This window comes from Dendropsophus ebraccatus, chromosome 15, assembly GCF_027789765.1.
Source record: "Dendropsophus ebraccatus isolate aDenEbr1 chromosome 15, aDenEbr1.pat, whole genome shotgun sequence".
Taxonomy (NCBI): Eukaryota; Metazoa; Chordata; class Amphibia; order Anura; family Hylidae; genus Dendropsophus; species Dendropsophus ebraccatus.
In genome coordinates, this window is record NC_091468.1 from 2,254,364 (window position 1) to 2,282,356 (window position 27,993).

Below are 27,993 nucleotides of genomic sequence, written 5' to 3' on the forward strand. Positions count from 1 at the left end.
CTCCAATCAGCCGCCCTCTACCTATACCCCTCCAATCAGCCGCCCTCTACCTATACCCCTCCAATCAGCCGCCCTCTACCTATACACCTCCAATCAGCCGCCCTCTACTTACCAGAGCTGGTAAATGAAAGGTTGTAACTGACAAGCGTCGTGGGCACCAATGTTCTGTCAGCTAAATGGACATGTAGCAGGAGGAGGTAGCGCCCCCTATGCCCTCATACATAACTGCCCCTTCATAAAAATAATGAGAGCTACACAAGTCACTTTTGCTATTTTATTTACTTGGGACTAAAGACCCGACATACAATAAGACCGACCCCCCCCCCCCCCCACCACCCATAGAGGCACCATACATCCGCCCCCACCACCACCACCAGGGGGCACTACAAACCACACACTCCCTGCCCCCCAACCCCCAGGGGCCACTACACCCTCCGCTGCCCCCCAACCCCCAGGGGCCACCACACCCCGCTAGTCTATAGTGCACAAGTCCAATCCTGTAAATACACCCTCCAAAGTGGGAGGAGTCAGGCAAGATGCAGGGGGAGGGGTCAGACAAAATACAGGGGGAGGGGGTCAGACAAAATATAGGGGGAGGGGGTCAGACAAAATGCAGGGGGTGTTTGCTGGTGTGATGGAGACTTTACTGAATGTATTGGGGGATGGGCACAGTTTCCTTTAAACCTTGTAGGCAAAGACGGGGTGTGAATAGTGGAAGGTCTCCTCCTCCTCCTCTTCCTCCTCCTCCTCCTCCTCCTCCTGCACAGTCTAAAGAGGAGAAGACCAGAAGCGGCCATGCTGGGCTCAGCGGGAGTGAACGCTGAGGATCTGCACAGTTGTGTTCACAACAGAATTGGTGCCCACTGAAAGGTCCCGGGCCACTCTCTGGAAAGGAGGAGCCACATTCTGTCCGTCCAACGTATCCAGGATACCTGGGAAAGGAAGACGAGAGACAGCTGAGTGTGTGCGCCAGCGTCAGTGCATGAACAAATACCCCCCCCCCTCCCGGAGGCCACACCCCTGCCCAGGTCAGTCCACAAATTATACCCCCCCAGGAGGCCACACCCCTGCCCAGGTCAGTCCACAAATTATACCCCCCCCCCCCCGGAGGCCACACCCCTGCCCAGGTCAGTCCGCAAATTATACCCCCCGGAGGCCACACCCCTGCCCAGGTCAGTCCACAAATTATACCCCCCCAGGAGGCCACACCCCTGCCCAGGTCAGTCCACAAATTATACCCCCCCAGGAGGCCACACCCCTGCCCAGGTCAGTCCACAAATTATACCCCCCCCCGGAGGCCACACCCCTGCCCAGGTCAGTCCGCAAATTATACCCCCCGGAGGCCACACCCCTGCCCAGGTCAGTCCGCAAATTATACCCCCCGGAGGCCACACCCCTGCCCAGGTCAGTCCACAAATTATACCCCCCCAGGAGGCCACACCCCTGCCCAGGTCAGTCCACAAATTATACCCCCCCAGGAGGCCACACCCCTGCCCAGGTCAATCTGCATATTACGCCTTTGAACGCCTTTGGCTTGGTTGTTCCTTCCCGGAGGACGGTCTGGCTAGTCCACTGACGTCGAGACATGTGATGGTGTCTCTGCAATGTTTTGGTTGATCTCCCTGAGGTCGACCAGCGTCCTTTTAATCTGCAAATTATACCTCCCCCAGGAGGCCACACCCCGGCCCAGGTCAATCCGCAAATCAGAACCTCCCCCCCAGGAGGCCACTTGCCTGCCCAGGTCAATCCGTACATCATAACCCCCCCAGGAGGCCACACCCCTGCCCAGGTCAATCTGCAAATCAGAACCCCCCCCCAGGAGGCCACACGCCTGCCCAGATTAGCTAACACCAACAGATACACTGTGTATCCAATCCAATATATTAAAAAATCTGGAGTCCGCTGGCCTCCCACCTCACTCCAACGCCGTTTCGCACTGCTTCCTCAAGGAGTAATGAGGGGGAGGACCAGGGGACCTTATATACCTGCTCCGATATCAGGGATTGGATGCCCAGATTAGGCTGCAGGCCACGCCCCTGCCCAGATTAAGCTGCAGGCCACGCCCCTGCCCAGATTAAGCTGCAGGCCACGCCCCTGCCCAGGTTAAGCTGCAGGCCACGCCCCTGCCCAGATTAAGCTGCAGGCCACGCCCCTGCCCAGATTAAGCTGCAGGCCACGCCCATGCCCAGGTTAAGCTGCAGGCCACGCCCATGCCCAGATTAAGATGCAGGCCATGCCCCTGTCCAGATTAAGATGCAGGCCACGCCCATGCCCAGATTAAGATGCAATCCACGCCCCTGTCCAGATTAAGCTGCAGGCCACGCCCATGCCCAGATTAAGCTGCAGGCCACGCCCCTGTCCAGATTAAGCTGCAGGCCACGCCCCTGCCCAGATTAAGCTGCAGGCCACGCCCCTGCCCAGATTAAGCTGCAGGCCACGCCCCTGTCCAGATTAAGCTGCAGGCCACGCCCCCAGTAAAGCGGCTTTACCTTCTACAACCTTGTGATAAGCAAAATGCAGGTAGAGCAGGAATAGCATGTGCAGCGCAGCGATAGATCCACACAGGATGAGTCTCTGGGTTTGGCCCACAGTGCGTGATAGCAAAACCGCCACCTAGGGAACAAGTGAGAGTAATGAGAGGGGTATGAGGGGCTGGGGGGCTGCGGTCACTGTATGGGGTCTCACCATGCGCAGTGTGGACAGGCCCCCAATGCACAACCAGAAGATGTAGAAGAGAGAGTGGAAATGGATGTTATAGGTGATGAGGAGGACGACGCAATGTCCAAAGAGACCGTACCCCTGAAAGAGAGCGGCGAGAGGTGAGCACAGGAAGACATTGTGTGTAATACACCCCGCTACCCCCCTCCCCCGATCACATGTACCCCCATATACCCCCCCGATCACATACATGTACCCCAGACCCCCCATCACATACATGTACCCCAGATATACCCCCCTGATCACATACATGTACCCCCCATATACCCCCCGATCACATACATGTACCCCAGACCCCCCATCACATACATGTACCCCAGACCCTCCATCAAATACATGTACCCCAGACCCCCCATCAAATACATGTACCCCAGACCCCCCATCACATACATGTACCCCAGACCCCCCATCACATACATGTACCCCGGATACACCCCCCCATCACATACATGTACCCCGGATACACCCCCCCCATCACATACATGTACCCCGGATACACCCCCCCATCACATACATGTACCCCGGATACACCCCCCCCCATCACATACATGTACCCCGGATACACCCCCCCATCACATACATGTACCCCGGATACACCCATCACATACATGTACCCCAGACCCCCCATCACATACATGTACCCCAGACCCCCCATCACATACATGTACCCCGGATACACCCCCCCCTATCACATACATGTACCCCGGATACAACCCCCCCATCACATACATGTACCCCGGATACACCCCCCCCCATCACATACATGTACCCCAAACACCCCCCCCCCATCACATACATGTACCCCGGATACACCCCCCCCTATCACATACATGTACCCCGGATACAACCCCCCCCATCACATACATGTACCCCGGATACACCCCCCCATCACATACATGTACCCCGGATACACCCCCCCATCACATACATGTACCCCGGATACACCCCCCCATCACATACATGTACCCCGGATACACCCCCCCCATCACATACATGTACCCCGGATACACCCCCCCCCATCACATACATGTACCCCGGATACACCCCCCCATCACATACATGTACCCCGGATACACCCCCCCATCACATACATGTACCCCGGATACACCCCCCCATCACATACATGTACCCCGGATACACCCCCCCATCACATACATGTACCCCGGATACACCCCCCCATCACATACATGTACCCCGGATACACCCCCCCCCCCCATCACAAACATGTACCCACATATACCGGCATCACATACATGTACCCCCATATACCACAAACACATAAATGTACCCCGGATACACCCCCCCCAATCACATACATGTACCCCAAACACCCCACCCCATCACATACATGTACCCAGGATACACCCCCCCCCCATCACATACATGTACCCCGGATACCCCCCCCATCACATACATGTACTCCCATATACCCCCATCACATACATGTACCCCGGATACACCCCCCCCCATCACACACATGTACCCCGGATACCCCACCCCCCATCACATACATGTACCCCGGATACACCCCCCCCATCACATACACGTCAGGCTGTCAGGTACTCACCAGGAGGGACAAGGTCTGCAGCATGGTGATCTGAGCGTTACATAAATAAGCAATAAAGTAAATGAGCGACGATACGCCCGACCAATATCCAAAACAGGTGCCAATGGCCGTGCCCATGAGGGTGCCTTCTATCTGTGGGACAAGGAATACAAATGGTTACACATGTTCTACCACCTCACCATCCCCAGGTTCTCACAGGCTCCTCCTATGCTCCTCCCACACGCCCCTGAACCTATGGCTCCTCCCACACGCCCCTGAGGTTTCTCTCGTGGCCTCACGGTCGTACAATGTGTCTCAGGCTCCTCCCATGTTTTAGTCCTCTGGCCCCCTAAGGCTCTGGGCACAATTTTTGGGCAGGTTGTTCTGTGGATTTTGCCTCACCCTCCTCCTCAAGGCTCCTCCCACCCTCCTTCTCTAGGCTCCTCCCGCCCTCCTCCTCTAGGCTCCTCCCGCCCTCCTCCTCTAGGCTCCTCACCCTCCTCAAGGCTCCTCCCACCCTCCTTCTCTAGGCTCCTCCCGCCCTCCTCCTCTAGGCTCCTCCCGCCCTCCTTCTCTAGGCTCCTCCCACCCTCCTCCTCTAGGCTCCTCCCGCCCTCCTCCTCTAGGCTCCTCCCGCCCTCCTCCTCTAGGCTCCTCCCACTCTCCTCCTCCTCTAGGTTCCTCTCGCCCTCCTTCTCCAGGCTCCTCCCACGCTCCTCCTCTAGGCTCCTCCCGCCCTCCTCCTCTAGGCTCCTCACTCTCTTCTAGGCTCCTACCACCCTCCTCCTCCTCTAGGTTCCTCTCGCCCTCCTTCTCCAGGCTCCTCCTCTAGGCTCCTCACCCTCCTCCTCCTCTAGGTTCCTCTCGCCCTCCTCCTCTAGGCTCCTCCCGCCCTCCTCCTCTAGGCTCTTCCCGCCCTCCTCCTCTAGGCTCCTCCCACCCTCCTCCTCCTCTAGGTTCCTCTCGCCCTCCTTCTCCAGGCTCCTCCTCTAGGCTCCTCACCCTCCTCCTCCTCTAGGTTCCTCTCGCCCTCCTCCTCTAGGCTCCTCCCGCCCTCCTCCTCTAGGCTCTTCCCGCCCTCCTCCTCTAGGCTCTTCCCGCCCTCCTCCTATAGGCTCTTCCCGCCCTCCTCCTCTAGGCTCTTCCCGCCCTCCTCCTATAGGCTCTTCCCACCTTCCTCCTCTAGGTTCCTCTCACCCTCCTCCTCCTCTAGGTTCCTCTCGCCCTCCTTCTCCAGGCTCCTCCCACGCCCCTCCTCTAGGCTCCTCCCAGAGTGTCCCCTCTTACAATGACTGTTCCTGATGACTTCATGCCATGCAGAAGAATGGCCACCATGGTAAACACCAGCATCAGGGGTCCATACAGCTCACCCGCGATTTTCTGTGGAGAAGAGATGAGAGACAACAGGCCAATATGGCGGCTGTGACCCAAGTACCCGAATCTGGAGGGACAGCCATGTCATTCACTGACCTGGGGAAAGTTAATCATCCTGACCGGGATCATCGACTCCAAGAGCCTGCAATAAAGAGCATAGCCTGAGATAGGATATGATATATGATGGGGGGGGGGGAGTAGTGTGAGATATGATGGAGGGGGAGCATAGTCTAAGATATGATATGAGGGGAGGAGCATAGCCTAAGATATGATGGGGATAGTGTGAGATACACAAGTGGTGTGCCACAAGGGTCTGTTCTGGGTCCTATTCTTTTTAATAGGTTTGTAAGTGACACAGGAGAAGGGTTGGTGAGTAAGTGAGGACATGATGGAAACCTTTATATATGTTACAGGAGGGAAGAAGGGAAAGGGAGGACATGATGGAAACCTTTATATATGTTACAGGAGGAAGAAGGGAAAGGGAGGACATGATGGAAACCTTTATATATGTTACAGGAGGAAGAAGGGAAAGGGAGGACATGATGGAAACCTTTATATATGTTACAGGAGGAAGAAGGGAAAGGGGTGACATGATGGAAACCTTTATATATGTTACAGGAGGAAGAAGGGAAAGGGAGGAGATGATGGAAACCTTTATATATGTTACAGGGGGAAGAAGGGAAAGGGAGGACATGATGGAAACTATTGTATATGTTACAGGAGGAAGAAGGGAAAGGGAGGACATGATGGAAACCTTTATATATGTTACAGGAGGAAGAAGGGAAAGGGAGGACATGATGGAAACCTTTATATATGTTACAGGAGGAAGAAGGGAAAGGAGGGCATGATGGAAACCTTTATATATGTTACAGGAGGAAGAAGGGAAAGGGAGGACATGATGGAAACCTTTATATATGTTACAGGAGGAAGAAGGGAAAGGGGGGACATGATGGAAACCTTTATATATGTTACAGGAGGAGGAAGGGAAAGGGAGGACATGATGGAAACCTTTATATATGTTACAGGAGGAAGAAGGGAAAGGGAGGACATGATGGAAACCTTTATATATGTTACAGGAGGAAGAAGGGAAAGGGGACATGATGGAACCTTTATATATGTTACAGGAGGAGGAAGGGAAAGGGGGGACATGGTGGGAACCTTTATATATGTTACAGGAGGAAGAAGGGAAAGGAGAGGACATGATGGAAACCTTTATATATGTTACAGGAGGAAGAAGGGAAAGGGGGGACATGATGGAAACCTTTATATATGATACAGAAGGAAGAAGGGAAAGGGAGGACATGATGGAAACCTTTATATATGTTACAGGAGGAAGAAGGGAAAGGGAGGAGATGATGGAAACCTTTATATATGTTACAGGGGGAAGAAGGGAAAGGGAGGACATGATGGAAACTATTGTATATGTTACAGGAGGAAGAAGGGAAAGGGAGGACATGATGGAAACCTTTATATATGTTACAGGAGGAAGAAGGGAAAGGGAGGACATGATGGAAACCTTTATATATGTTACAGGAGGAAGAAGGGAAAGGGGGACATGATGGAAACCTTTATATATGTTACAGGAGGAAGAAGGGAAAGGGGACATGATGGAACCTTTATATATGTTACAGGAGGAGGAAGGGAAAGGGGGGACATGGTGGGAACCTTTATATATGTTACAGGAGGAAGAAGGGAAAGGAGAGGACATGATGGAAACCTTTATATATGTTACAGGAGGAAGAAGGGAAAGGGGGGACATGATGGAAACCTTTATATATGATACAGAAGGAAGAAGGGAAAGGGAGGACATGATGGAAACCTTTATATATGTTACAGGAGGAAGAAGGGAAAGGGAGGAGATGATGGAAACCTATATATATGTTACAGGAGGAAGAAGGGAAAGGGGGGACATGATGGAAACCTTTATATATGTTACAGGAGGAAGAAGGGAAAGGGAGGACATGATGGAAACCTTTATATATGTTACAGGAGGAAGAAGGGAAAGGGAGGACATGATGGAAACCTTTATATATGTTACAGGAGGAAGAAGGGAAAGGGAGGACATAATGGAAACCTTTATATATGTTACAGGAGGAAGAAGGGAAAGGGAGGACATGATGGAAACCTTTATATATGTTACAGGAGGAAGAAGGGAAAGGGGGGACATGATGGAAACCTTTATATATGTTACAGGAGGAGGAAGGGAAAGGGAGGACATGATGGAAACCTTTATATATGTTACAGGGGGAAGAAGGGAAATGGAGGACATGATGGAAACCTTTATATATGTTACAGGGGGAAGAAGGGAAATGGAGGACATGATGGAAACCTTTATATATGTTACAGGAGGAGGAAGGGAAAGGGAGGACATAATGAAGACGTATATATAAGTTACAGGAGGAAGAAGGGAAAGGGGGGACATAATGGAAACCTTTATATATATTACAGGAGGAGGAAGGGAAAGGGAGGACATGATGGAAACCTTTATATATGTTACAGGAGGAAGAAGGGAAAGGGAGGACATGATGGAAACCTTTATATATGTTACAGGGGGAAGAAGGGAAAGGGAGGACATAATGAAGACGTATATATAAGTTACAGGAGGAAGAAGGGAAAGGAAGGACATGATGGAAACCTTTATATATGTTACAGGAGGAAGAAGGGAAAGGGGGACATGATGGAAACCTTTATATATGTTACAGGAGGGAGAAGGGAAAGGAAGGACATGATGGAAACCTTTATATATGTTACAGGGGGAAGAAGGGAAAGGGAGGACATGATGGGAACCTTTATATGTGTTACAGGGGGAAGAAGGGAAAGGGAGGACATGATGGAAACCTTTATATATGTTACAGGAGGAAGAAGGGAAAGGAAGGACATGATGGAAACCTTTATATATGTTACAGGAGGAAGAAGGGAAAGGGAGGACATGATGGAAACCTTTGGTGGTGGTGGTTGGTAAATCTACAATAACAGAATGTAACCTGCCTGGTATATACATATATTTATCCTAAGATAATAAGAAAGGAAATACTAAAAGGGCAACTAGATGGGCCCAGTGGTCTCCTCTGCCGATAATCTTCTATGTTTCTATATAATGGAGGGGGGGGGGGAGAGAGCATAGCCTTAGATATGATATGGGGGGGGGGAGCATAGCCTTAGATATGATATGGGGGGGGGGGTAGTGTGAGGTATGATGGAGGGGGGGGGGAGCATAGCCTTAGATATGATATGTGGGGGGGGAGCATAGCCTTAGATATATGGGGGGGGGTAGTGTGAGGTATGATGGAGGGGGGGGGAGCATAGCCTTAGATATGATATGTGGGGGGGGGGTAGTGTGAGGTATGATGGGGGGGAGCATAGCCTTAGATATATGGGGGGGGGGGTAGTGTGAGGTATGATGGAGGGGGGGGGGAGCATAGCCTTAGATATGATATGTGGGGGGGGAGCATAGCCTTAGATATATGGGGGGGGGTAGTGTGAGGTATGATGGAGGGGGGGGGAGCATAGCCTTAGATATGATATGTGGGGGGGGGGTAGTGTGAGGTATGATGGGGGGGAGCATAGCCTTAGATATATGGGGGGGGGGTAGTGTGAGGTATGATGGAGGGGGGGGGGGAGCATAGCCTTAGATATGATATGTGGGGGGGGGGGTAGTGTGAGGTATGATGGGGGGGAGCATAGCCTTAGATATATGGGGGGGGGGGGTAGTGTGAGGTATGATGGAGGGGGGGGGGAGCATAGCCTTAGATATGATATGTGGGGGGGGGGTAGTGTGAGGTATGATGGGGGGGAGCATAGCCTTAGATATATGGGGGGGGGGGGGTAGTGTGAGGTATGATGGAGGGGGGGAGCATAGCCTTAGATATGATATGTGGGGGGGGGGGGTAGTGTGAGGTATGATGGAGGGGGGGGAGAGCATAGCCTTAGATATGATATGTGGGGGGGGGGGGGTAGTGTGAGGTATGATGGAGGGGGGGAGCATAGCCTTAGATATATGGGGGGGGGGTGTAGTGTGAGGTATGATGGGGGGGGGAGCATAGCCTTAGATATATGGGGGGGGGGGGTTAGTGTGAGGTATGATGGGGGGGGGGAGCATAGCCTTAGATATGATATGTGGGGGGGGGGGGGCAGTGTGAGGTATGATGGAGGGGGGGGGAGAGCATAGCCTTAGATATGATATGTGGGGGGGGGGGGGGGTAGTGTGAGGTATGATGGAGGGGGGGGAGCATAGCCTTAGATATGATATGTGGGGGGGGGGGTAGTGTGAGGTATGATGGAGGGGGGGGAGCATAGCCTTAGATATGATATGGGGGGGATAGTGTGAGGTATGATGGAGGAGTGGGGGGAGCATAGCCTTAGATATATGGGGGGGGGGGTAGTGTGAGGTATGATGGGGGGGGGGAGCATAGCCTTAGATATGATATTGGATCACCACTCTCATCTGTGACTTGGTTGATGGTGACCAGACGCGCCTTATGCCGGGTAAATGCACCACAGACAATATCAGAAGGCTGTTGTACAATCTTTGGGCTCCGCGTGTGTGTGTGTGTGTGGGGGGGGGGGGGTGCTCGCGCTGCGCTCTCGCTAACTGCTGCTAAAGCTTCTGACAGCGCAGAGTGGGAATATATCTTTGGTGCGTTCTCACCTGTATGGGCTTTGGCCCCAACTATATCTTGTGGATAAAACTTGCATGCTCTGAGCCATTGGCACGCCTTTGGGTGGTCCGCTTTCTGAGCCCTTCCCCCTGGAGCCGGGTGCCCCCTGTCTCCCTTTCTTTTTGCTTTAGTGATCGAGCTCCTGGCCTGTATGGTCAGAGCCCCGGGTGATATTGTTGGGTTCAGACACGCACACATCTGCAGCCATAGCACACACATACACACACAGCTGCAGCCATAGCACACAGACACACACACAGCTGCAGCCATAGCACACAGACACACACACAGCTGCAGCCATAGCGCGAACACACACAGACACACACACACACACAGCTGCAGCCATAGCACACACACACACACACACAGCTGCAGCCATAGCACACAGACACACACACACAGCTGCAGCCATAGCGCGAACACACACACACACACAGCTGCAGCCATAGCACACACACACACACACACACAGCTGCAGCCATAGCACACAGACACACACAGCTGCAGCCATAGCGCACACACACACAGCTGCAGCCATAGCGCGCACACACACACACAGCTGCAGCCATAGCACACACACACACACACAGCTGCAGCCATAGCACACACACACACAGACACACACACACAGCTGCAACCATAGCACACACACACACAGCTGCAGCCATAGCACACAGACACACACACAGCTGCAGCCATAGCACACAGACACACACACACAGCTGCAGCCATAGCACACAGACACACACACAGCTGCAGCCATAGCACACAGACACACACACACAGCTGCAGCCATAGCACACAGACACACACACACAGCTGCAGCCATAGCACACAGACACACACACAGCTGCAGCCATAGCACACAGACACACACACACAGCTGCAGCCATAGCACACAGACACACACACACAGCTGCAGCCATAGCGCGAACACACACAGACACACACACACACACACAGCTGCAGCCATAGCACACACACACACAGCTGCAGCCATAGCACACACACACACACAGCTGCAGCCATAGCACACACACAGACACACACACAGCTGCAGCCATAGCACACACACACAGCTGCAGCCATAGCGCGCGCACACACACACACACACAGCTGCAGCCATAGCACACACACACACACACTGCTGCAGCAATAGCACACTGAAGAAAAACACACAATCTTCTCCCAGAGAGAAAACCCCGCACTGAGGACAGAAGTTACAGCTACATTACTTATGTCTCCTCCTCTATATTACACAGGATATCTCCATATTACTGTTACTATTACTGTCCTATTACTGATATATTCCCCGACCACCCTTATGTAATAGGGCCAGTGTCCTATTACTGATATATCCCCCGACCACCCTTATGTAATAGGGCCAGTGTCCTATTACTGATATATTCCCCGACCACCCTTATGTAATAGGGCCAGTGTCCTATTACTGATATATTCCCCGGCCACCCTTATGTAATAGGGCCAGTGTCCTATTACTGATATATTCCCCGACCACCCTTATGTAATAGGGCCAGTGTCCTATTACTGATATATTCCCCGGCCACCCTTATGTAATAGGGCCAGTGTCCTATTACTGATATATCCCCCGACCACCCTTATGTAATAGGGCCAGTGTCCTATTACTGATATATCCCCCGACCACCCTTATGTAATAGGGCCAGTGTCCTATTACTGATATATTCCCCGACCACCCTTATGTAATAGGGCCAGTGTCCTATTACTGATATATTCCCCGACCACCCTTATGTAATAGGGCCAGTGTCCTATTACTGATATATTCCCAGACCACCCTTATGTAATAGGGCCAGTGTCCTATTACTGATATATTCCCCGACCACCCTTATGTAATAGGGCCAGTGTCCTATTACTGATATATTCCCCGACCACCCTTATGTAATAGGGCCAGTGTCCTATTACTGATATATTCCCCGACCACCCTTATGTAATAGGGCCAGTGTAATATTACTGATATATTCCCTGACCACCCTTATGTAATAGGGCCAGTGTCCTATTACTGATATATTCCCCGACCACCCTTATGTAATAGGGCCAGTGTCCTATTATTGATATATTCCCCGACCACCCTTATGTAATAGGGCCAGTGTCCTATTACTGATATATTCCCCGACCACCCTTATGTAATAGGGCCAGTGTCCTATTACTGATATATTTCCCGACCACCCTTATGTAATAGGGCCAGTGTCCTATTATTGATATATTCCCCGACCACCCTTATGTAATAGGGACAGTGTCCTATTACTGATATATTACCCGACCACCCTTATGTAATAGGGCCAGTGTCCTATTACTGATATATTACCCGACCACCCTTATGTAATAGGGCCAGTGTCCTATTACTGATATATTACCCGACCACCCTTATGTAATAGGGCCAGTGTCCTATTACTGATATATTACCCGACCACCCTTATGTAATAGGGCCAGTGTCCTATTACTGATATATTACCCGACCACCCTTATGTAATAGGGCCAGTGTGTGTCCTATTAGAATGTTGCTCATAATATATATTCATGAGCAAAACTTGTAAAATTCATATAAAAATTCAATTCTACATTTTTTAAAGATTTTTTTTTAAAGCTGGAGTCGGAGTCGGTACATTTTTTTCCAACTCCGACTCCACAGCCCTGTGTAAAGGTCTTATCTCTCTTATATATAAAGAGCCATCGGTCTCCTACATGTCTACTAGGCCCTTAACGATAAAGGAAGAATGGGAGACGGATGTAGGCCCCATATCGGACCAGAGTGGCACACGGTGCTGGCCTTAGGATCAGAAACACATAGGGGGAGATTTATCAGACATGGTGTAAAGTGAGACAGGCCCAGTCGCCCCCGGCAACCAATCAGATTCCACCGTTCATTTTCCAAAGAGTCTGTGAGAAATGAGAGGTGGAATCTGATTGGTTGCCGGGGGTGACTGAGCCAGCGTCACTATACACCATGTCTGATAACTCCCCCATAGGCTCTCACAGTTGTTCCTCCTCCATAGAGTATATAGAACGATAGGAGTTGGTACAGATGCCCTCCCTGCGGACTCGGAGAGGCACATATTTTACATCTTATATGGAGCTGGAGAGCTGCCGGAGGGGGGTGGCGCTAATGAGGCGTTTTTGGGATTACCATACCATTGGACCTGTGAGATGCATTCTGGGCCTAGCGTGTGAGGATGACGAGCCTACTGGTGTTGTGCCAAGAACGCAAATTAATAGCCAAACCCTGGATACAACCTACCGCAGCCACAATAACAGGGCTGATTGCTAGGGCCGAAGGCCATGAAGAAGTCTCAACCCATCTGGGGTCCCGGCATGGAGGTCAAAACGCTGGCAATGCCAGGAGACGTGGCACTATGGGCTAGGGTCAATTACTGTCTAAATTACCCCCCCCCCCCCTCCTTTTCTTTTCCCCCCTTTTTCTGGACCAAGTGTGTTGTCTTATTACCTCTTTGGCTGGGGGGGGGTTGTCTTATTACCTCTTTGGCTGGGGGGGGGGGTGTCTTATTACCTCTTTGGCTGGGGGGGGGGTTGTGTTATTACCTCTTTGGCTGGGGGGGGGGGGTTGTATTATTACCTCTTTGGCTGGGGGGGGGTTGTCTTATTACCTCTTTGGCTGGGAGGGGGGTTGTCTTATTACCTCTTTGGCTGGGGGGGGGTTGTCTTATTACCTCTTTGGCTGGGGGGGGGTTGTCTTATTACCTCTTTGGCTGGGGGGGGGTTGTCTTATTACCTCTTTGGCTGGGGGGGGTTGTCTTATTACCTCTTTGGCTGGGGGGGGGTTGTCTTATTACCTCTTTGGCTGGGGGGGGTTGTCTTATTACCTCTTTGACTGGGGGGGGGGTTGTCTTATTACCTCTTTGGCTGGGGGGGGGGGGGGGGTTGTCTTATTACCTCTTTGGCTGGGGGGGGGGGGGGGTTGTCTTATTACCTCTTTGGCTGGGGGGGGGTTGTGTTATTATCTCTTTGGCTGGGGGGGGGTTGTCTTATTACCTCTTTGGCTGGGGGGGGGTTGTCTTATTATCTCTTTGGCTGGGGGGGGGGTTGTCTTATTACCTCTTTGGCTGGGGGGGGGGGGTCTTATTATCTCTTTGGCTGGGGGGGGGGTTGTCTTATTATCTCTTTGGCTGGGGGGGTTGTCTTATTACCTCTTTGGCTGGGGGGGGGGTTGTCTTATTACCTCTTTGGCTGGGGGGGGGGGGTCTTATTACCTCTTTGGCTGGGGGGGGTTGTCTTATTACCTCTTTGGCTGGGTGGGGGGGGGGGGTTGTCTTATTATCTCTTTGGCTGGGGGGGGGTTGTGTTATTAACTCTTTGGCTGGGGGGGGGGGGGTGTCTTATTACCTCTTTGGCTGGGTGGGGGGGGGTTGTCTTATTACCTCTTTGGCTGGGGGGGGGTTGTCTTATCTCTTTGGCTGGGGGGGGGGGTGTCTTATTACCTCTTTGGCTGGGTGGGGGGGGGTTGTCTTATTACCTCTTTGGCTGGGGGGGGGGGGGGTCTGCTGACGTGTGATCATGGCTGGGGGACAGAATCTCGTTTTTCTTGATTTGTATTGTACGCAGGATTCATAGGTTTTCTTTTCTAAAGTATTCTGGATTAGTATACAATTTTTCTTTTACATTTTTGTACTTTTTTGTCCCATTGTTTGGGATATTGGGAAGGGGGAGGGGGTGGGAGAAAATTGTTGTATTTGTAAAAAGACGCTTTCTTTTTCAATAAAAAAGATCTGATTTAAAAAAAGATATGATATGGGGGGGGGTAGCATAGCCTTAGATATGAAATGGTGGGAGCATAGCCTTAGATATGATATGAAATGGGGGGGTAGTGTGAGATATGATGGAGGGGGAGCATAGCCTTAGATATGAAATGGGGGGGGGGGGTGCAGTGTGAGATATGATGGAGGGGGGTGGAGCATAGCCTTAGATATGATATGGGGGGAGCATAGCCTTAGATATGATATGGGGGGAGCATAGCCTTAGATATGATATGGGGGGAGCATAGCCTTAGATATGATATAGGGTAAGCATAGCTTTAGATATGATATGGGGGGTAGTGTGAGGTAAGATGGAGGGGGGAAAGCATAGCCTTAGATATGATATGGGGGGGGGGGTTGTGTGAGGTATGATGGAAGGGGGGGAGAGCATAGCCTTAGATATGATATGAGGGAGCATAGCCTTAGATATGATATGGGGGGGGGGGGTAGTGTGAGATATGATGGAGGGGGGGGAGCATAGCCTTAGATATGATATAGGGGGGTAGTGTGAGATATGATGGAGGGGGGGGAGCATAGCCTTAGATATGATATAGGGGGGGGGGGTAGTGTGAGATATGATGGAGGGGGGGGAGCATAGCCTTAGATATGATATAGGGGGGGGGTAGTGTGAGATATGATGTAGGGGGGGGAGCATAGCCTTAGATATAATATGGGGGGGTAGTGTGAGATATGATGGAGGGGGGGGGGAGCATAGCCTTAGATATGATATAGGGGGGTAGTGTGAGATATGATGGAGGGGGGGGGGAGCATAGCCTTAGATATAATATGGGGGGGTAGTGTGAGATATGATGGAGGGGGGGGGAGCATAGCCTTAGATATAATATGGGGGGGTACTGTGAGATATGATGTAGGGGGGGGAGCATAGCCTTAGATATAATATGGGGGGGTAGTGTGAGATATGATGGAGGGGGGGGGGGAGCATAGCCTTAGATATGATATAGGGGGGTAGTGTGAGATATGATGGAGGGGGGGGGGAGCATAGCCTTAGATATGATATAGGGGGGTAGTGTGAGATATGATGGAGGGGGGTGGAGGACATGATGGGAAGGGAGGAGATGATTGGGACTCACCGATTCCGGACCTGAACGGGCTCCACATCAAAGTATGGCCGCAGAATGTCTATGTTGGCGTAGAGGTTGAACGCCTTGGACGCCTGTCTTTTCCCCGCCTGCCACATCTGAGGAAGAGAAAATATATTAGGCACAGAGATACAAGATGGCGGCAGACTGAGGCCACAAGCCCCTCCCCCTTACCTCATCCGCCACCTGCCGGCCCAGCTGACCCTTCAGGCCTTTCATCCCTAGGAAGGCGCCGCCGTCCTCCTCGCCCTCCTCTGTCACTCCGTCTCCCTCTCCTTCCTCCTCGTCCTCCTTCATTCTCTGATGAATCTCCCCCATATCCTCAAAGCTGGACCCCGATGTGTCGTCCATGTTCTCCATGTCAATCACCGCAGCTCCGCCCCCTCCCTGCAAAACCAATAAGTCAGGAGGTGCAGGTCACATGGCCCAGAGGTCGGGGGTCAAGCAACAGCCATTACCTGCATGTTGTCCTCAAAGCCGCCCCACTCAGCTGAGGTCAGAGTCCTGCCCCCTGCCCCTGCCATCCTGCCCCCTACTGGTTACACACTGTACTGCCCCCTGTATACTGCCCCCTGTATACTGCCTCCTACTGGTTACACACTGTACTGCCCCCTGTATACTGCCCCCTGTATACTGCCTCCTACTGGTTACACACTGTACTGCCCCCTGTATACTGCCCCCTACTGGTTACACACTGTACTGCCCCCTGTATACTGCCCCCTACTGGTTACACACTGTACTGCCCCCTGTATACTGCCCCCTACTGGTTACACACTGTACTGCCCCCTGTATACTGCCTCCTCCTGGTTACACACTGTACTGCCCCCTGTATACTGCCCCCTACTGGTTACACACTGTACTGCCCCCTGTATACTGCCCCCTACTGGTTACACACTGTACTGCCCCCTGTATACTGCCCCCTACTGGTTACACACTGTACTGCCCCCTGTATACTGCCTCCTACTGGTTACACACTGTACTGCCCCCTGTATACTGCCCCCTACTGGTTACACACTGTACTGCCCCCTGTACACTGCCCCCTACTGGTTACACACTGTACTGCCCCCTGTATACTGCCTCCTACTGGTTACACACTGTACTGCCCCCTGTACACTGCCCCCTGTATACTGCCCCCTACTGGTTACACACTGTACTGCCCCCTGTATACTGCCTCCTACTGGTTACACACTGTACTGCCCCCTGTATACTGCCCCCTACTGGTTACACACTGTACTGCCCCCTGTATACTGCCTCCTACTGGTTACACACTGTACTGCCCCCTGTATACTGCCCCCTACTGGTTACACACTGTACTGCCCCCTGTATACTGCCTCCTACTGGTTACACACTGTACTGCCCCCTGTATACTGCCCCCTACTGGTTACACACTGTACTGCCCCCTGTACACTGCCCCCTACTGGTTACACACTGTACTGCCCCCTGTATACTGCCCCCTACTGGTTACACACTGTACTGCCCCCTGTATACTGCCCCCTACGGGTTACACACTGTACTGCCCCTGTATGGCTCCGGTTCGGTCTAACGCTGCGGCCGTGCACCGGGCCCCTCGCCTCTCCTGACACCCGGAAGTAAACAAAAGCTTAGGACGTGGAGGGGCGGAGCCTCCCAGATCTCGCGGGAACTGTGCCACCTACGTTACCTTGGACGACATATTTTTGGTGGAGAATGGAACCTAAAACCAATAATATGGCGGTCGTCGTTATGGCGACCACAACCGGAAATACTTCATATTCTGCCCATGCGCCGAGCCGCCAACCACAAACATGGCGGACACCGTGAGGGAGATGAGAAGCCGCGTGCTGCTCGGGGAGTACGGGACCCGCAACGTGAGACACTACGGAGGGGCTGTATACTGTCCTATATACAGGGGGAGGGGCTGTATACTGTCCTATATACAGGGGGAGGGGCTGTATACTGTCCTATATACAGGGGGAGGGGCTGTGTACTGTCCTATATACAGGGGGAGGGGCTGTATACTGTCCTATATACAGGGGGAGGGGCTGTATACTGTCCTATATACAGGGGGAGGGGCTGTATACTGTCCTATATACAGGGGGGGGGGCTGTATACTGTCCTATATACAGGGGGAGGGGCTGTATACTGTCCTATATACAGGGGGAGGGGGGCTGTATACTGTCCTATATACAGGGGGGGGGGCTGTATACTGTCCTATATACAGGGGGAGGGGCCGTTATACTGTCCTATATACAGGGGGAGGGGCCGTGTACTGTCCTATATACAGGGGGGGGGCTGTATACTGTCCTATATACAGGGGGGGGGCTGTATACTGTCCTATATACAGGGGGGGGCTGTATACTGTCCTATATACAGGGGGAGGGGCTGTGTACTGTCCTATATACAGGGGGAGGGGCCGTGTACTGTCCTATATACAGGGGGAGGGGCCGTGTACTGTCCTATATACAGGGGGAGGGGGGCTGTATACTGTCCTATATACGGGGGGAGGGGGGCCGTATACTGTCCTATATACAGGGGGGGGGCCGTGTACTGTCCTATATACAGGGGGAGGGGCCGTGTACTGTCCTATATACAGGGGGGGGGCTGTATACTGTCCTATATACAGGGGGAGGGGCCGTTGTACTGTCCTATATACAGGGGGAGGGGCCGTTGTACTGTCCTATATACAGGGGGAGGGGGGCTGTATACTGTCCTATATACGGGGGGAGGGGGGCCGTATACTGTCCTATATACAGGGGGGGGGCCGTGTACTGTCCTATATACAGGGGGAGGGGCCGTGTAATGTCCTATATACAGGGGGAGGGGCTGTGTACTGTCCTATATACAGGGGGAGGGGCTGTGTACTGTCCTATATACAGGGGGAGGGGCTGTGTACTGTCCTATATACAGGGGGAGGGGCCGTGTACTGTCCTATATACAGGGGGAGGGGCCGTGTACTGTCCTATATACAGGGGGAGGGGGGCTGTATACTGTCCTATATACGGGGGGAGGGGGGCCGTATACAGGGGGGGGGCCGTGTACTGTCCTATATACAGGGGGAGGGGCCGTGTACTGTCCTATATACAGGGGGGGGGCTGTATACTGTCCTATATACAGGGGGAGGGGCCGTGTACTGTCCTATATACAGGGGGAGGGGGGCTGTATACTGTCCTATATACGGGGGGAGGGGGGCCGTATACTGTCCTATATACAGGGGGGGGGCCGTGTACTGTCCTATATACAGGGGGAGGGGCCGTGTACTGTCCTATATACAGGGGGAGGGGCTGTGTACTGTCCTATATACAGGGGGAGGGGCTGTGTACTGTCCTATATACAGGGGGAGGGGCTGTATACTGTCCTATATACAGGGGGAGGGGCTGTATACTGTCCTATATACAGGGGGAGGGGCTGTATACTGTCCTATATACAGGGGGGGGGGCTGTGTACTGTCCTATATACAGGGGGGGGGGCTGTGTACTGTCCTATATACAGGGGAGGGGCCGTATACTGTCCTATATACAGGGGAGGGGCCGTGTACTGTCCTATATACAGGGGGAGGGGCCGTATACTGTCCTATATACAGGGGGAGGGGCCGTGTACTGTCCTATATACAGGGGAGGGGCTGTATACTGTCCTATATACAGGGGAGGGGCTGTATACTGTCCTATATACAGGGGAGGGGCTGTATACTGTCCTATATACAGGGGAGGGGCTGTATACTGTCCTATATACAGGGGGAGGGGCTGTGTACTGTCCTATATACAGGGGGAGGGGCTGTGTACTGTCCTATATACAGGGGGGCCGTGTACTGTCCTATATACAGGGGGGGGGCCGTATACTGTCCTATATACAGGGGGGGGGGCCGTGTACTGTCCTATATACAGGGGGGGGGGGCCGTTGTACTGTCCTATATACAGGGGGGGGGGCCGTATACTGTCCTATATACGGGGGGAGGGGGGCTGTATACTGTCCTATATACGGGGGGAGGGGCCGTGTACTGTCCTATATACGGGGGGAGGGGCCGTGTACTGTCCTATATACAGGAGGGGGGCTATGTAGGGGCTGTGTACTATCCTATATGCGGGGGGGCGCGCTATAGAGGGGCTGTGTACTGTTATATATGTATCCCCTCCTCCTCTCGTGATGCACTTCAGTCTTATTCTCTTCCTCATCTCTTGCTGCACTGCAGTCTTCTCCTCCTCTCGTGCTGCACTGCAGTCTTCTCCTCTTCTCGTGCTGCACTGCAGTCTTCTCCTCCTCTTGTGCTGCACTGCAGTCTTCTCTTCCTCTTGTGCTGCACTGCAGTCTTCTCTTCCTCTTGTGCTGCACTGCAGTCTTCTCTTCCTCTTGTGCTGCACTGCAGTCTTCTCTTCCTCTTGTGCTGCACTGCAGTCTCCTCCTCCTCCTCCTCCTCTCGTGCTGCACTGCAGTCTCCTCCTCCTCTTGTACTGCACTACAGTCTCCTCTTCCTCCTCTCGTGCTGCACTGCAGTCTCCTCCTCCTCTTGTACTGCACTACAGTCTCCTCTTCCTTCTCCTCCTCCTCTTGTGCTGCATTGCACTCTTCTCCTCCTCCTCTTCCTGCACTCTTCTTCTCCTCCTCCTCCTCTCGTGCTGCACTGCAGTCTCCTCCTCCTCCTCCTCCTCCTCCTCTCGTGCTGCACTGCAGTCTCCTCCTCCTCTTGTACTGCACTACAGTCTCCTCTTCCTCCTCTCGTGCTGCACTGCAGTCTCCTCCTCCTCTTGTACTGCACTACAGTCTCCTCTTCCTTCTCCTCCTCCTCTTGTGCTGCATTGCACTCTTCTCCTCCTCCTCTTCCTGCACTCTTCTTCTCCTCCTCCTCCTCTCGTGCTGCACTGCAGTCTCCTCCTCCTCTTGTGCTGCACTGCAGTCTTATCCTCCTCCTCCTCTTGTGCTGCACTGCAGTCTTCTCCTCCTCCTCCTCCTCCTCCTCCTCTTGTGCTGCACTGCAGTCTCCTCCTCCTCTCGTGCTGCACTGCAGTCTCCTCCTCTTCCTCCTCCTCCTCTTGTGCTGCACTGCAGTCTTCTCCTCCTCCTCCTCTCGTGCTGCACTGCAGTCTCCTCCTCCTCTCGTGCTGCACTGCAGTCTCCTCCTCCTCCTCCTCTTGTACTGCACTACAGTCTCCTCTTCCTCCTCCTCCTCTTGTGCTGCATTGCACTCTTCTCCTCCTCCTCTTCCTGCACTCTTCTTCTCCTCCTCCTCCTCCTCTCGTGCTGCACTGCAGTCTTCTCCTTCTCTTCTTGTGCTGCACTGCAGTCTTCTCCTCCTCCTCCTCTTGTGCTGCACTACAGTCTCCTCCTCCTCCTCCTCCTCTTGTACTGCACTACAGTCTCCTCTTCCTTCTCCTCCTGCACTCTCCTCCTCCTCCTCCTCCTCTTGTGCTGCATTGCACTCTTCTCCTCCTCCTCTTCCTGCACTCTCCTCCTCCTCCTCCTCCTCTTGTGCTGCATTGCACTCTTCTCCTCCTCCTCTTCCTGCACTCTTCTCCTCCTTCTCCTCCTCCTCTTGTGCTACACTGCAGTCTTCTCCTCCTCCTCTTGTGCTGCACTGCAGTCTTCTCCTCCTCCTCCTCTTGTGCTGCACTGCAGTCTCCTCCTCCTCCTCCTCCTCTTGTGCTGCACTGCAGTCTTCTCCTCCTCCTCCTCCTCCTCTTGTGCTGCACTACAGTCTCCTCCTCCTCCTCCTCCTGCAGGTACACAGCACGGACTTTCCTGGAAATTACCCTGGATATGATGACAGCTGGGACCAGGGCAGGTTTGAGCAGGTGCGTGGAGGGGGCGGGGTCACATTGGGGAGGGTGGAGCCCGGGGCACTTACCTTTGTGGCAGGTTTTGACATCTTCTCGTTGAGCAGAATTTTCGGGTGGAAATCATGAAGATGGAGGACGACACCCTGGAGTTTGATATGGTTGGGATCGATGCTGCTCTGGCAAATGCATTCAGGCGTATCCTGCTGGCGGAGGTAGGTAGAGGCTGTGCGGGGGCGTGTCTCTCCTCTTGGCATGTGACCTTTTGGGAGTGTCCATTCTTTGGTTGTGACTAAGCCCCTCCTACCCCTCAGGTTCCCACGATGGCTGTAGAAAAGGTCTATGTGTATAAGAATACGTCCATCATCCAGGATGAGATCCTCGCCCACCGCCTTGGGCTCCTCCCCATCCGCTCAGACCCCCGACTCTTCGAGTATCGCAACTCTGGTACTGGCTGCAGCAGGAGAACCTGACCCCTCTGCTGTATAGTATGGGGGGGGGGTGTCACTGCTTCCTCTGCTGTATAGTATGGGGGGGGGGGGGGGGTTGTCACTGCTTCTTCTGCTGTATAGTATAGGGGGGGGGGGGGTTGTCACTGCTTCCTCTGCTGTATAGTATGGGGGGGGTTGTCACTGCTTCCTCTGCTGTATAGTATAGGGGGGGGGGGGTTGTCACTGCTTCTTCTGCTGTATAGTATGGGGGGGGGGGGGTTGTCACTGCTTCTTCTGCTGTATAGTATAGGGGGGGGGTGTCACTGCTTCCTCGGCTGTATAGTATGGGGGGGGGGGTTGTCACTGCTTCTTCTGCTGTATAGTATGGGGGGGTTGTCACTGCTTCTTCTGCTGTATAGTATAGGGGGGGGGGGTTGTGACTGCTTCCTCTGCTGTATAGTATGGGGGGGGGGGGGGTTGTCACTGCTTCTTCTGCTGTATAGTATGGGGGGGGTTGTCACTGCTTCTTCTGCTGTATAGTATAGGGGGGGGGGTTGTCACTGCTTCCTCTGCTGTATAGTATGGGGGGGGGGGTTGTCACTGCTTCCTCTGCTGTATAGTATAGGGGGGGGGGGGGGTTGTCACTGCTTCTTCTGCTGTATAGTATGGGGGGGGGGGGGTTGTCACTGCTTCTTCTGCTGTATAGTATAGGGGGGGGGGGTTGTCACTGCTTCCTCTGCTGTATAGTATGGGGGGGGGGTTGTCACTGCTTCTTCTGCTGTATAGTATGGGGGGGGTTGTCACTGCTTCTTCTGCTGTATAGTATGGGGGGGGGGGTGTCACTGCTTCTTCTGCTGTATAGTATGGGGGGGGGGTCACTGCTTCTGCTGTATAGTATGGGGGGGTCACTGCTTCTTCTGCTGTATAGTATGGGGGGGGGGTCACTGCTTCTTCTGCTGTATAGTATGGGGGGGGGTGTCACTGCTTCCTCTGCTGTATAGTATGGGGGGGGGGGTCACTGCTTCTTCTGCTGTATAGTATGGGGGGGGGGGGTTGTCACTGCTTCCTCTGCTGTATAGTATGGGGGGGGGTTGTCACTGCTTCCTCTGCTGTATAGTATGGGGGGGGGGCTGTCACTGCTTCCTCTGCTGTATAGTATGGGGGGGGGCTGTCACTGCTTCCTCTGCTGTATAGTATGGGGGGGGGGCTGTCACTGCTTCCTCTGCTGTATAGTATGGGGGGGGGGGTCACTGCTTCCTCTGCTGTATAGTATGGGGGGGGGTCACTGCTTCTGCTGTATAGTATTGGGGGGGGTCACTGCTTCTGCTGTATAGTATGTGGGGGGCACTGCTTTTGCTGTATAGTATGTGGGGGGCACTGCTTCTGCTGTATAGTATGGGGGGGTCACTGCTTCTGCTGTATAGTATGGGGGGGTCACTGCTTCTGTATAGTATGGGGGGGCACTGCTTCCTCTGCTGTATAGTATAGGGGGAGGGGGTCACTGCTCTCTGCTGTATAGTATGAGGGGGGGGGGGTCACTGCTCTCTGCTGTATAGTATGAGGGGGGGGGGGGTCACTGCTCTCTGCTGTATAGTATAGGGGGGGTGACTGCTCTCTCTGCTGTATAGTATAGGGGGGGGTCACTGCTCTCTGCTGTATAGTATAGAGGGGGGGGTCACTGCTCTCTGCTGTATAGTATAGAGGGGTCACTGCTCTCTGCTGTATAGTATAGAGGGGGGGGGTCACTGCTCTCTTTGCTGTGTAGTATGGGGGGGGGGGGTCCTTCCTTTGTGCATAGTATTAGGGGGTTCTGACTGCTGCTCCCCTCTTCCTGGCAGGTGATTTGGAGGGCACAGACATTGACACGCTGCAGTTTGAGCTGAATGTCCGTTGCTCCCGTAACCCTCGATCCTCCAAGGATTCCTCCGACCCCAATGAGCTTTACCTGGACCACAGAGGTTTGTGCTTAGAACTGGCGGTGGTCTCTGCGCGCGCGGCTCTGCTGCATCTAACCTGTCCCCTCCCCCTGCAGTGTACACCAGTCATGTAAAGTGGCTTCCACAAGGCAACCAGGCCGACCTGTTCCCAGAGAACGACCCTCCACGGCCCGTGCACCCCGACATCCTGATCGCTCTGCTGCGCCCCGGCCAGGAGATCCATGTCATCATGCATTGTGTAAAAGGCATCGGTAAGTGGCGGTGAGGCCTCCTCCCCAGAAGCCGCCATCTTTATACCTTGATAACCGCAGCCGCCTTTATCCCTACAGGGAAGGATCACGCCAAGTTCTCTCCAGTTGCCACGGCGAGTTACCGCCTCCTGCCGGAGATCACACTACTGCGCCCCATAGAGGGGGAACTGGCAGAAAGACTGCAGCGCTGCTTCTCCCCCGGGGTGATTGCTGTGGACAATGTGAACGGTATGCGGCGCCACCTGCAGGTGTATGACCACCTGCAACCATCACCACTCTCATCCTCCATCTCTTCATCAGGTCAGAAGGTTGCACGCTTGGAGAATGCGCGGCTGGACACGGGCAGTAGAGAGATTTTCCGCCATGATGATCTGAAAACCCTGGTGAAGATGGGACGAGTGCGGGATCATTTCATCTGTAAGTATCCGGCGGAGGCCCCGCTGTACAGCTGCTTACTGCACCTGCCCCCTTTTATCGAGGTCATGTGATCTTCGGGGTAAATATTGATCTGTGGATGGCATGTATACAGTGGTGCGGCTGGGGAGGGTAAATCCTGACCCTTTCAACTGGTGGTCGCACCCCATACCCACCCTCCCTCCCTCGCGGGGGCTGGTGGTAGCAACCCGCTCTCTTTCTCTTCCTCTCCGAGGCTGGTGGTCGCATCCCATACCCTCCCTCCTATCTCTCTGGGACTGGTGGCTGCTCGCGTGCTCTCTCTCTCCCTCCCTCTCTGGGGCTGGTGGCTGCACCCTCTCTCTCTCTCTGGGGCTGGTGGCCGCACCCTCCCTCTCTCTGGGGCTGGTGGCTGCACTCTCTCTCTCTCTCCCTCTCTCTCTGGGGCTGGTGGCCGCACCCTCTCTCTCTGGGGCTGGTGGCTGCACTCTCTCTCTCTCTCTGGGGCTGGTGGCTGCACTCTCTCTCTCTCTCTCTGGGGCTGGTGGCTGCACTCTCTCTCTCTCTCTCTCTCTGGGGCTGCACTCTCTCTCTCTCTCTCTGGGGCTGGTGGCTGCACCCTCTCTCTCTCTCTCTGGGGCTGGTGGCTGCACCCTCTCTCTCTCCCTCTCTCTCCCTGATGGCCGACCTCTCTCTCTCTGGGGCTGGTGGCTGCACCCTCTCTCTCTCTGGGGCTGGTGGCTGCACCCTCTCTCTCTCTCTGGGGCTGGTGGCTGCACCCTCTCTCTCTCTCTGGGGCTGGTGGCTGCACCCTCTCTCTCTCTGGGGCTGGTGGCTGACCTCTCTCTCTCTCTCTGGGGCTGGTGGCTGCACCCTCTCTCTCTGGGGCTGGTGGCTGCACCCTCTCTCTCTCTCTCTGGGGCTGGTGGCTGCACCCTCTCTCTCTGGGGCTGGTGGCTGCACCCTCTCTCTCTCCCTCTCTCTCTGGGGCTGGTGGCTGACCTCTCTCTCTCTCTCTGGGGCTGGTGGCTGCACCCTCTCTCTCTCTCTCTCTGGGGCTGGTGGCTGCACCCTCTCTCTCTGGGGCTGGTGGCTGCACCCTCTCTCTCTCCCTCTCTCTCTGGGGCTGGTGGCTGCACCCTCTCTCTCTCCCTCTCTCTCTGGGGCTGGTGGCTGCACCCTCTCTCTCTCCCTCTCTCTCTGGGGCTGGTGGCTGCACCCTCTCTCTCTGGGGCTGGTGGCTGCTCCCTCTCTCTCTCCCTGGGGCTGGTGGCTGCACCCTCTCTCTTGTCCTCTCTCTCTCTGGGGCTGGTGGCTGCACCCTCTCTCTTGTCCTCTCTCTCTCTGGGGCTGGTGGCTGCACCCTCTCTCTCTCTCTGGGGTTGGTGGCTGCACCCTCTCTCTCTGGGGCTGGTGGCTGCACCCTCTCTCTCTCTCTGGGGCTGGTGGCTGCACCCTCTCTCTCTCTCTGGGGCTGGTGGCTGCACCCTCTCTCTCTCTCTGGGGCTGGTGGCTGCACCCTCTCTCTCTCTGGGGCTGGTGGCTGCACCCTCTCTCTCTCTCTGGGGCTGGTGGCTGCACCCTCTCTCTCTGGGGCTGGTGGCTGCACCCTCTCTCTCTCTCTCTGGGGCTGGTGGCTGCACCCTCTCTCCCTCTCTCTCTGGGGCTGGTGGCTGACCTCTCTCTCTCTCTCTCTCTCTGGGGCTGGTGGCTGCACCCTCTCTCTCTCTCTCTCTGGGGCTGGTGGCTGCACCCTCTCTCTCTGGGGCTGGTGGCTGCACCCTCTCTCTCTCCCTCTCTCTCTGGGGCTGGTGGCTGCACCCTCTCTCTCTCCCTCTCTCTCTGGGGCTGGTGGCTGCACCCTCTCTCTCTCCCTCTCTCTCTGGGGCTGGTGGCTGCACCCTCTCTCTCTGGGGCTGGTGGCTGCTCCCTCTCTCTCTCCCTGGGGCTGGTGGCTGCACCCTCTCTCTTGTCCTCTCTCTCTCTGGGGCTGGTGGCTGCACCCTCTCTCTTGTCCTCTCTCTCTCTGGGGCTGGTGGCTGCACCCTCTCTCTCTCTCTGGGGTTGGTGGCTGCACCCTCTCTCTCTGGGGCTGGTGGCTGCACCCTCTCTCTCTCTCTGGGGCTGGTGGCTGCACCCTCTCTCTCTCTCTGGGGCTGGCTCTCTCTGGGGCTGGTGGCTGCACCCTCTCTCTCTCTGGGGCTGGTGGCTGCACCCTCTCTCTCTCTCTGGGGCTGGTGGCTGCACCCTCTCTCTCTGGGGCTGGTGGCTGCACCCTCTCTCTCTCTCTGGGGCTGGTGGCTGCACCCTCTCTCTCTCTCTGGGGCTGGTGGCTGCACCCTCTCTCTCTCTCTGGGGCTGGTGGCTGCACCCTCTCTCTCTGGGGCTGGTGGCTGCACCCTCTCTCTCTGGGGCTGGTGGCTGCACCCTCTCTCTCTCTCTGGGGCTGGTGGCTGCACCCTCTTTCTCTCTCTGGGGCTGGTGGCTGCACCCTCTCTCTCTCTCTCTCTGGGGCTGGTGGCTGCACCCTCTCTCTCTGGGGCTGGTGGCTGCACCCTCTCTCTCTCTCTGGGGCTGGTGGCTGCACCCTCTTTCTCTCTCTGGGGCTGGTGGCTGCACCCTCTTTCTCTCTCTGGGGCTGGTGGTTGCACCCTCTCTCTTTCCCTGGTGGCTGACCTTCTCCCTCTCTCTGGGGCTGGTGGCTGCACTTTTCTTCTCACTCTCTGGTGGTCATACCCGCTTCTCTTTGTTTAGTCTTTCTTCTTCCCTGGGGCTGGTGGTCGCTTTCTGCTATAACGTCCCGCTCTTTAGTTTCTGTAGAGTCTACGGGAATCCTGACACCGGACACGCTGCTTCGAGAGGCCATCAAGGTCTTGATGGGGAAATGTCGCCGCTTCTTGGAAGAGTTGGACGCTGCTAATATGGACTGAGGCTCTGCACGCGCACACAGACTTTCTCCGGGACACAGAAGATGATCGCTTCTTTCAGACGTCTTATCCAAATAGTTTATTTTTATAAGAACATAAAAAACGAATTAAAAACAATACATAAAGTTAA

General features: G+C 54.3%; 2 protein-coding genes across 5 annotated transcripts; one reads left to right on the forward strand and one right to left on the reverse strand.

Annotated features, from left to right (window-relative positions):
- Nucleotides 1-396: 396 nt before the first annotated feature.
- Nucleotides 397-17,920, reverse strand: YIPF3 (Yip1 domain family member 3). 4 transcript variants are annotated; one of them, XM_069954445.1, is made up of 9 exons: nt 17,841-17,920; nt 16,355-16,567; nt 16,172-16,278; nt 5,735-5,780; nt 5,552-5,644; nt 4,286-4,417; nt 2,686-2,799; nt 2,490-2,613; nt 399-932 (listed from the first exon to the last, which is right to left on the reverse strand). In XM_069954445.1, the coding sequence occupies exons 1-9, from the start codon at nt 17,850-17,852 to the stop codon at nt 805-807; spliced, it is 969 nt and encodes a 322-aa protein (XP_069810546.1). In that variant the 5' UTR covers nt 17,853-17,920; the 3' UTR covers nt 399-804. The 4 variants fall into 4 exon arrangements, with proteins under 4 accessions (XP_069810548.1, XP_069810546.1, XP_069810545.1 ...); XM_069954444.1 differs by lacking the exon at nt 17,841-17,920 and adding an exon at nt 16,639-16,741; XM_069954446.1 differs by lacking the exon at nt 17,841-17,920 and adding an exon at nt 17,690-17,757 and having other exon boundaries at nt 400-932.
- POLR1C (RNA polymerase I and III subunit C) lies at nt 17,885-27,993 on the forward strand. The gene is made up of 9 exons (XM_069954443.1): nt 17,885-18,027; nt 21,871-21,942; nt 22,032-22,139; nt 22,239-22,371; nt 24,194-24,313; nt 24,388-24,543; nt 24,622-24,771; nt 24,844-24,960; nt 27,748-27,993. Exons 1-9 carry the CDS (start codon nt 17,965-17,967, stop codon nt 27,864-27,866), a joined length of 1,038 nt encoding a protein of 345 aa, XP_069810544.1. The 5' UTR covers nt 17,885-17,964; the 3' UTR covers nt 27,867-27,993.

Coding starts and splice junctions, on each gene's coding strand:
- YIPF3 (XM_069954444.1), bottom strand. CDS start 16,704: ATGGCAGGGGCAGGGGGCAGGACTCTGACCTCAGCTGAGTGGGGCGGC. Junction 16,279..16,354: donor GCCGGCAGGTGGCGGATGAG/GTAAGGGGGAGG, acceptor TCTCTTCCTCAG/ATGTGGCAGGCGGGGAAAAG. Junction 2,614..2,685: donor GCCTGTCCACACTGCGCATG/GTGAGACCCCAT, acceptor CTTGTTCCCTAG/GTGGCGGTTTTGCTATCACG.
- POLR1C (XM_069954443.1), top strand. CDS start 17,965: ATGGCGGACACCGTGAGGGAGATGAGAAGCCGCGTGCTGCTCGGGGAG. Junction 24,314..24,387: donor GCTTTACCTGGACCACAGAG/GTTTGTGCTTAG, acceptor CTCCCCCTGCAG/TGTACACCAGTCATGTAAAG. Junction 24,772..24,843: donor TGCTGTGGACAATGTGAACG/GTATGCGGCGCC, acceptor TCTCTTCATCAG/GTCAGAAGGTTGCACGCTTG.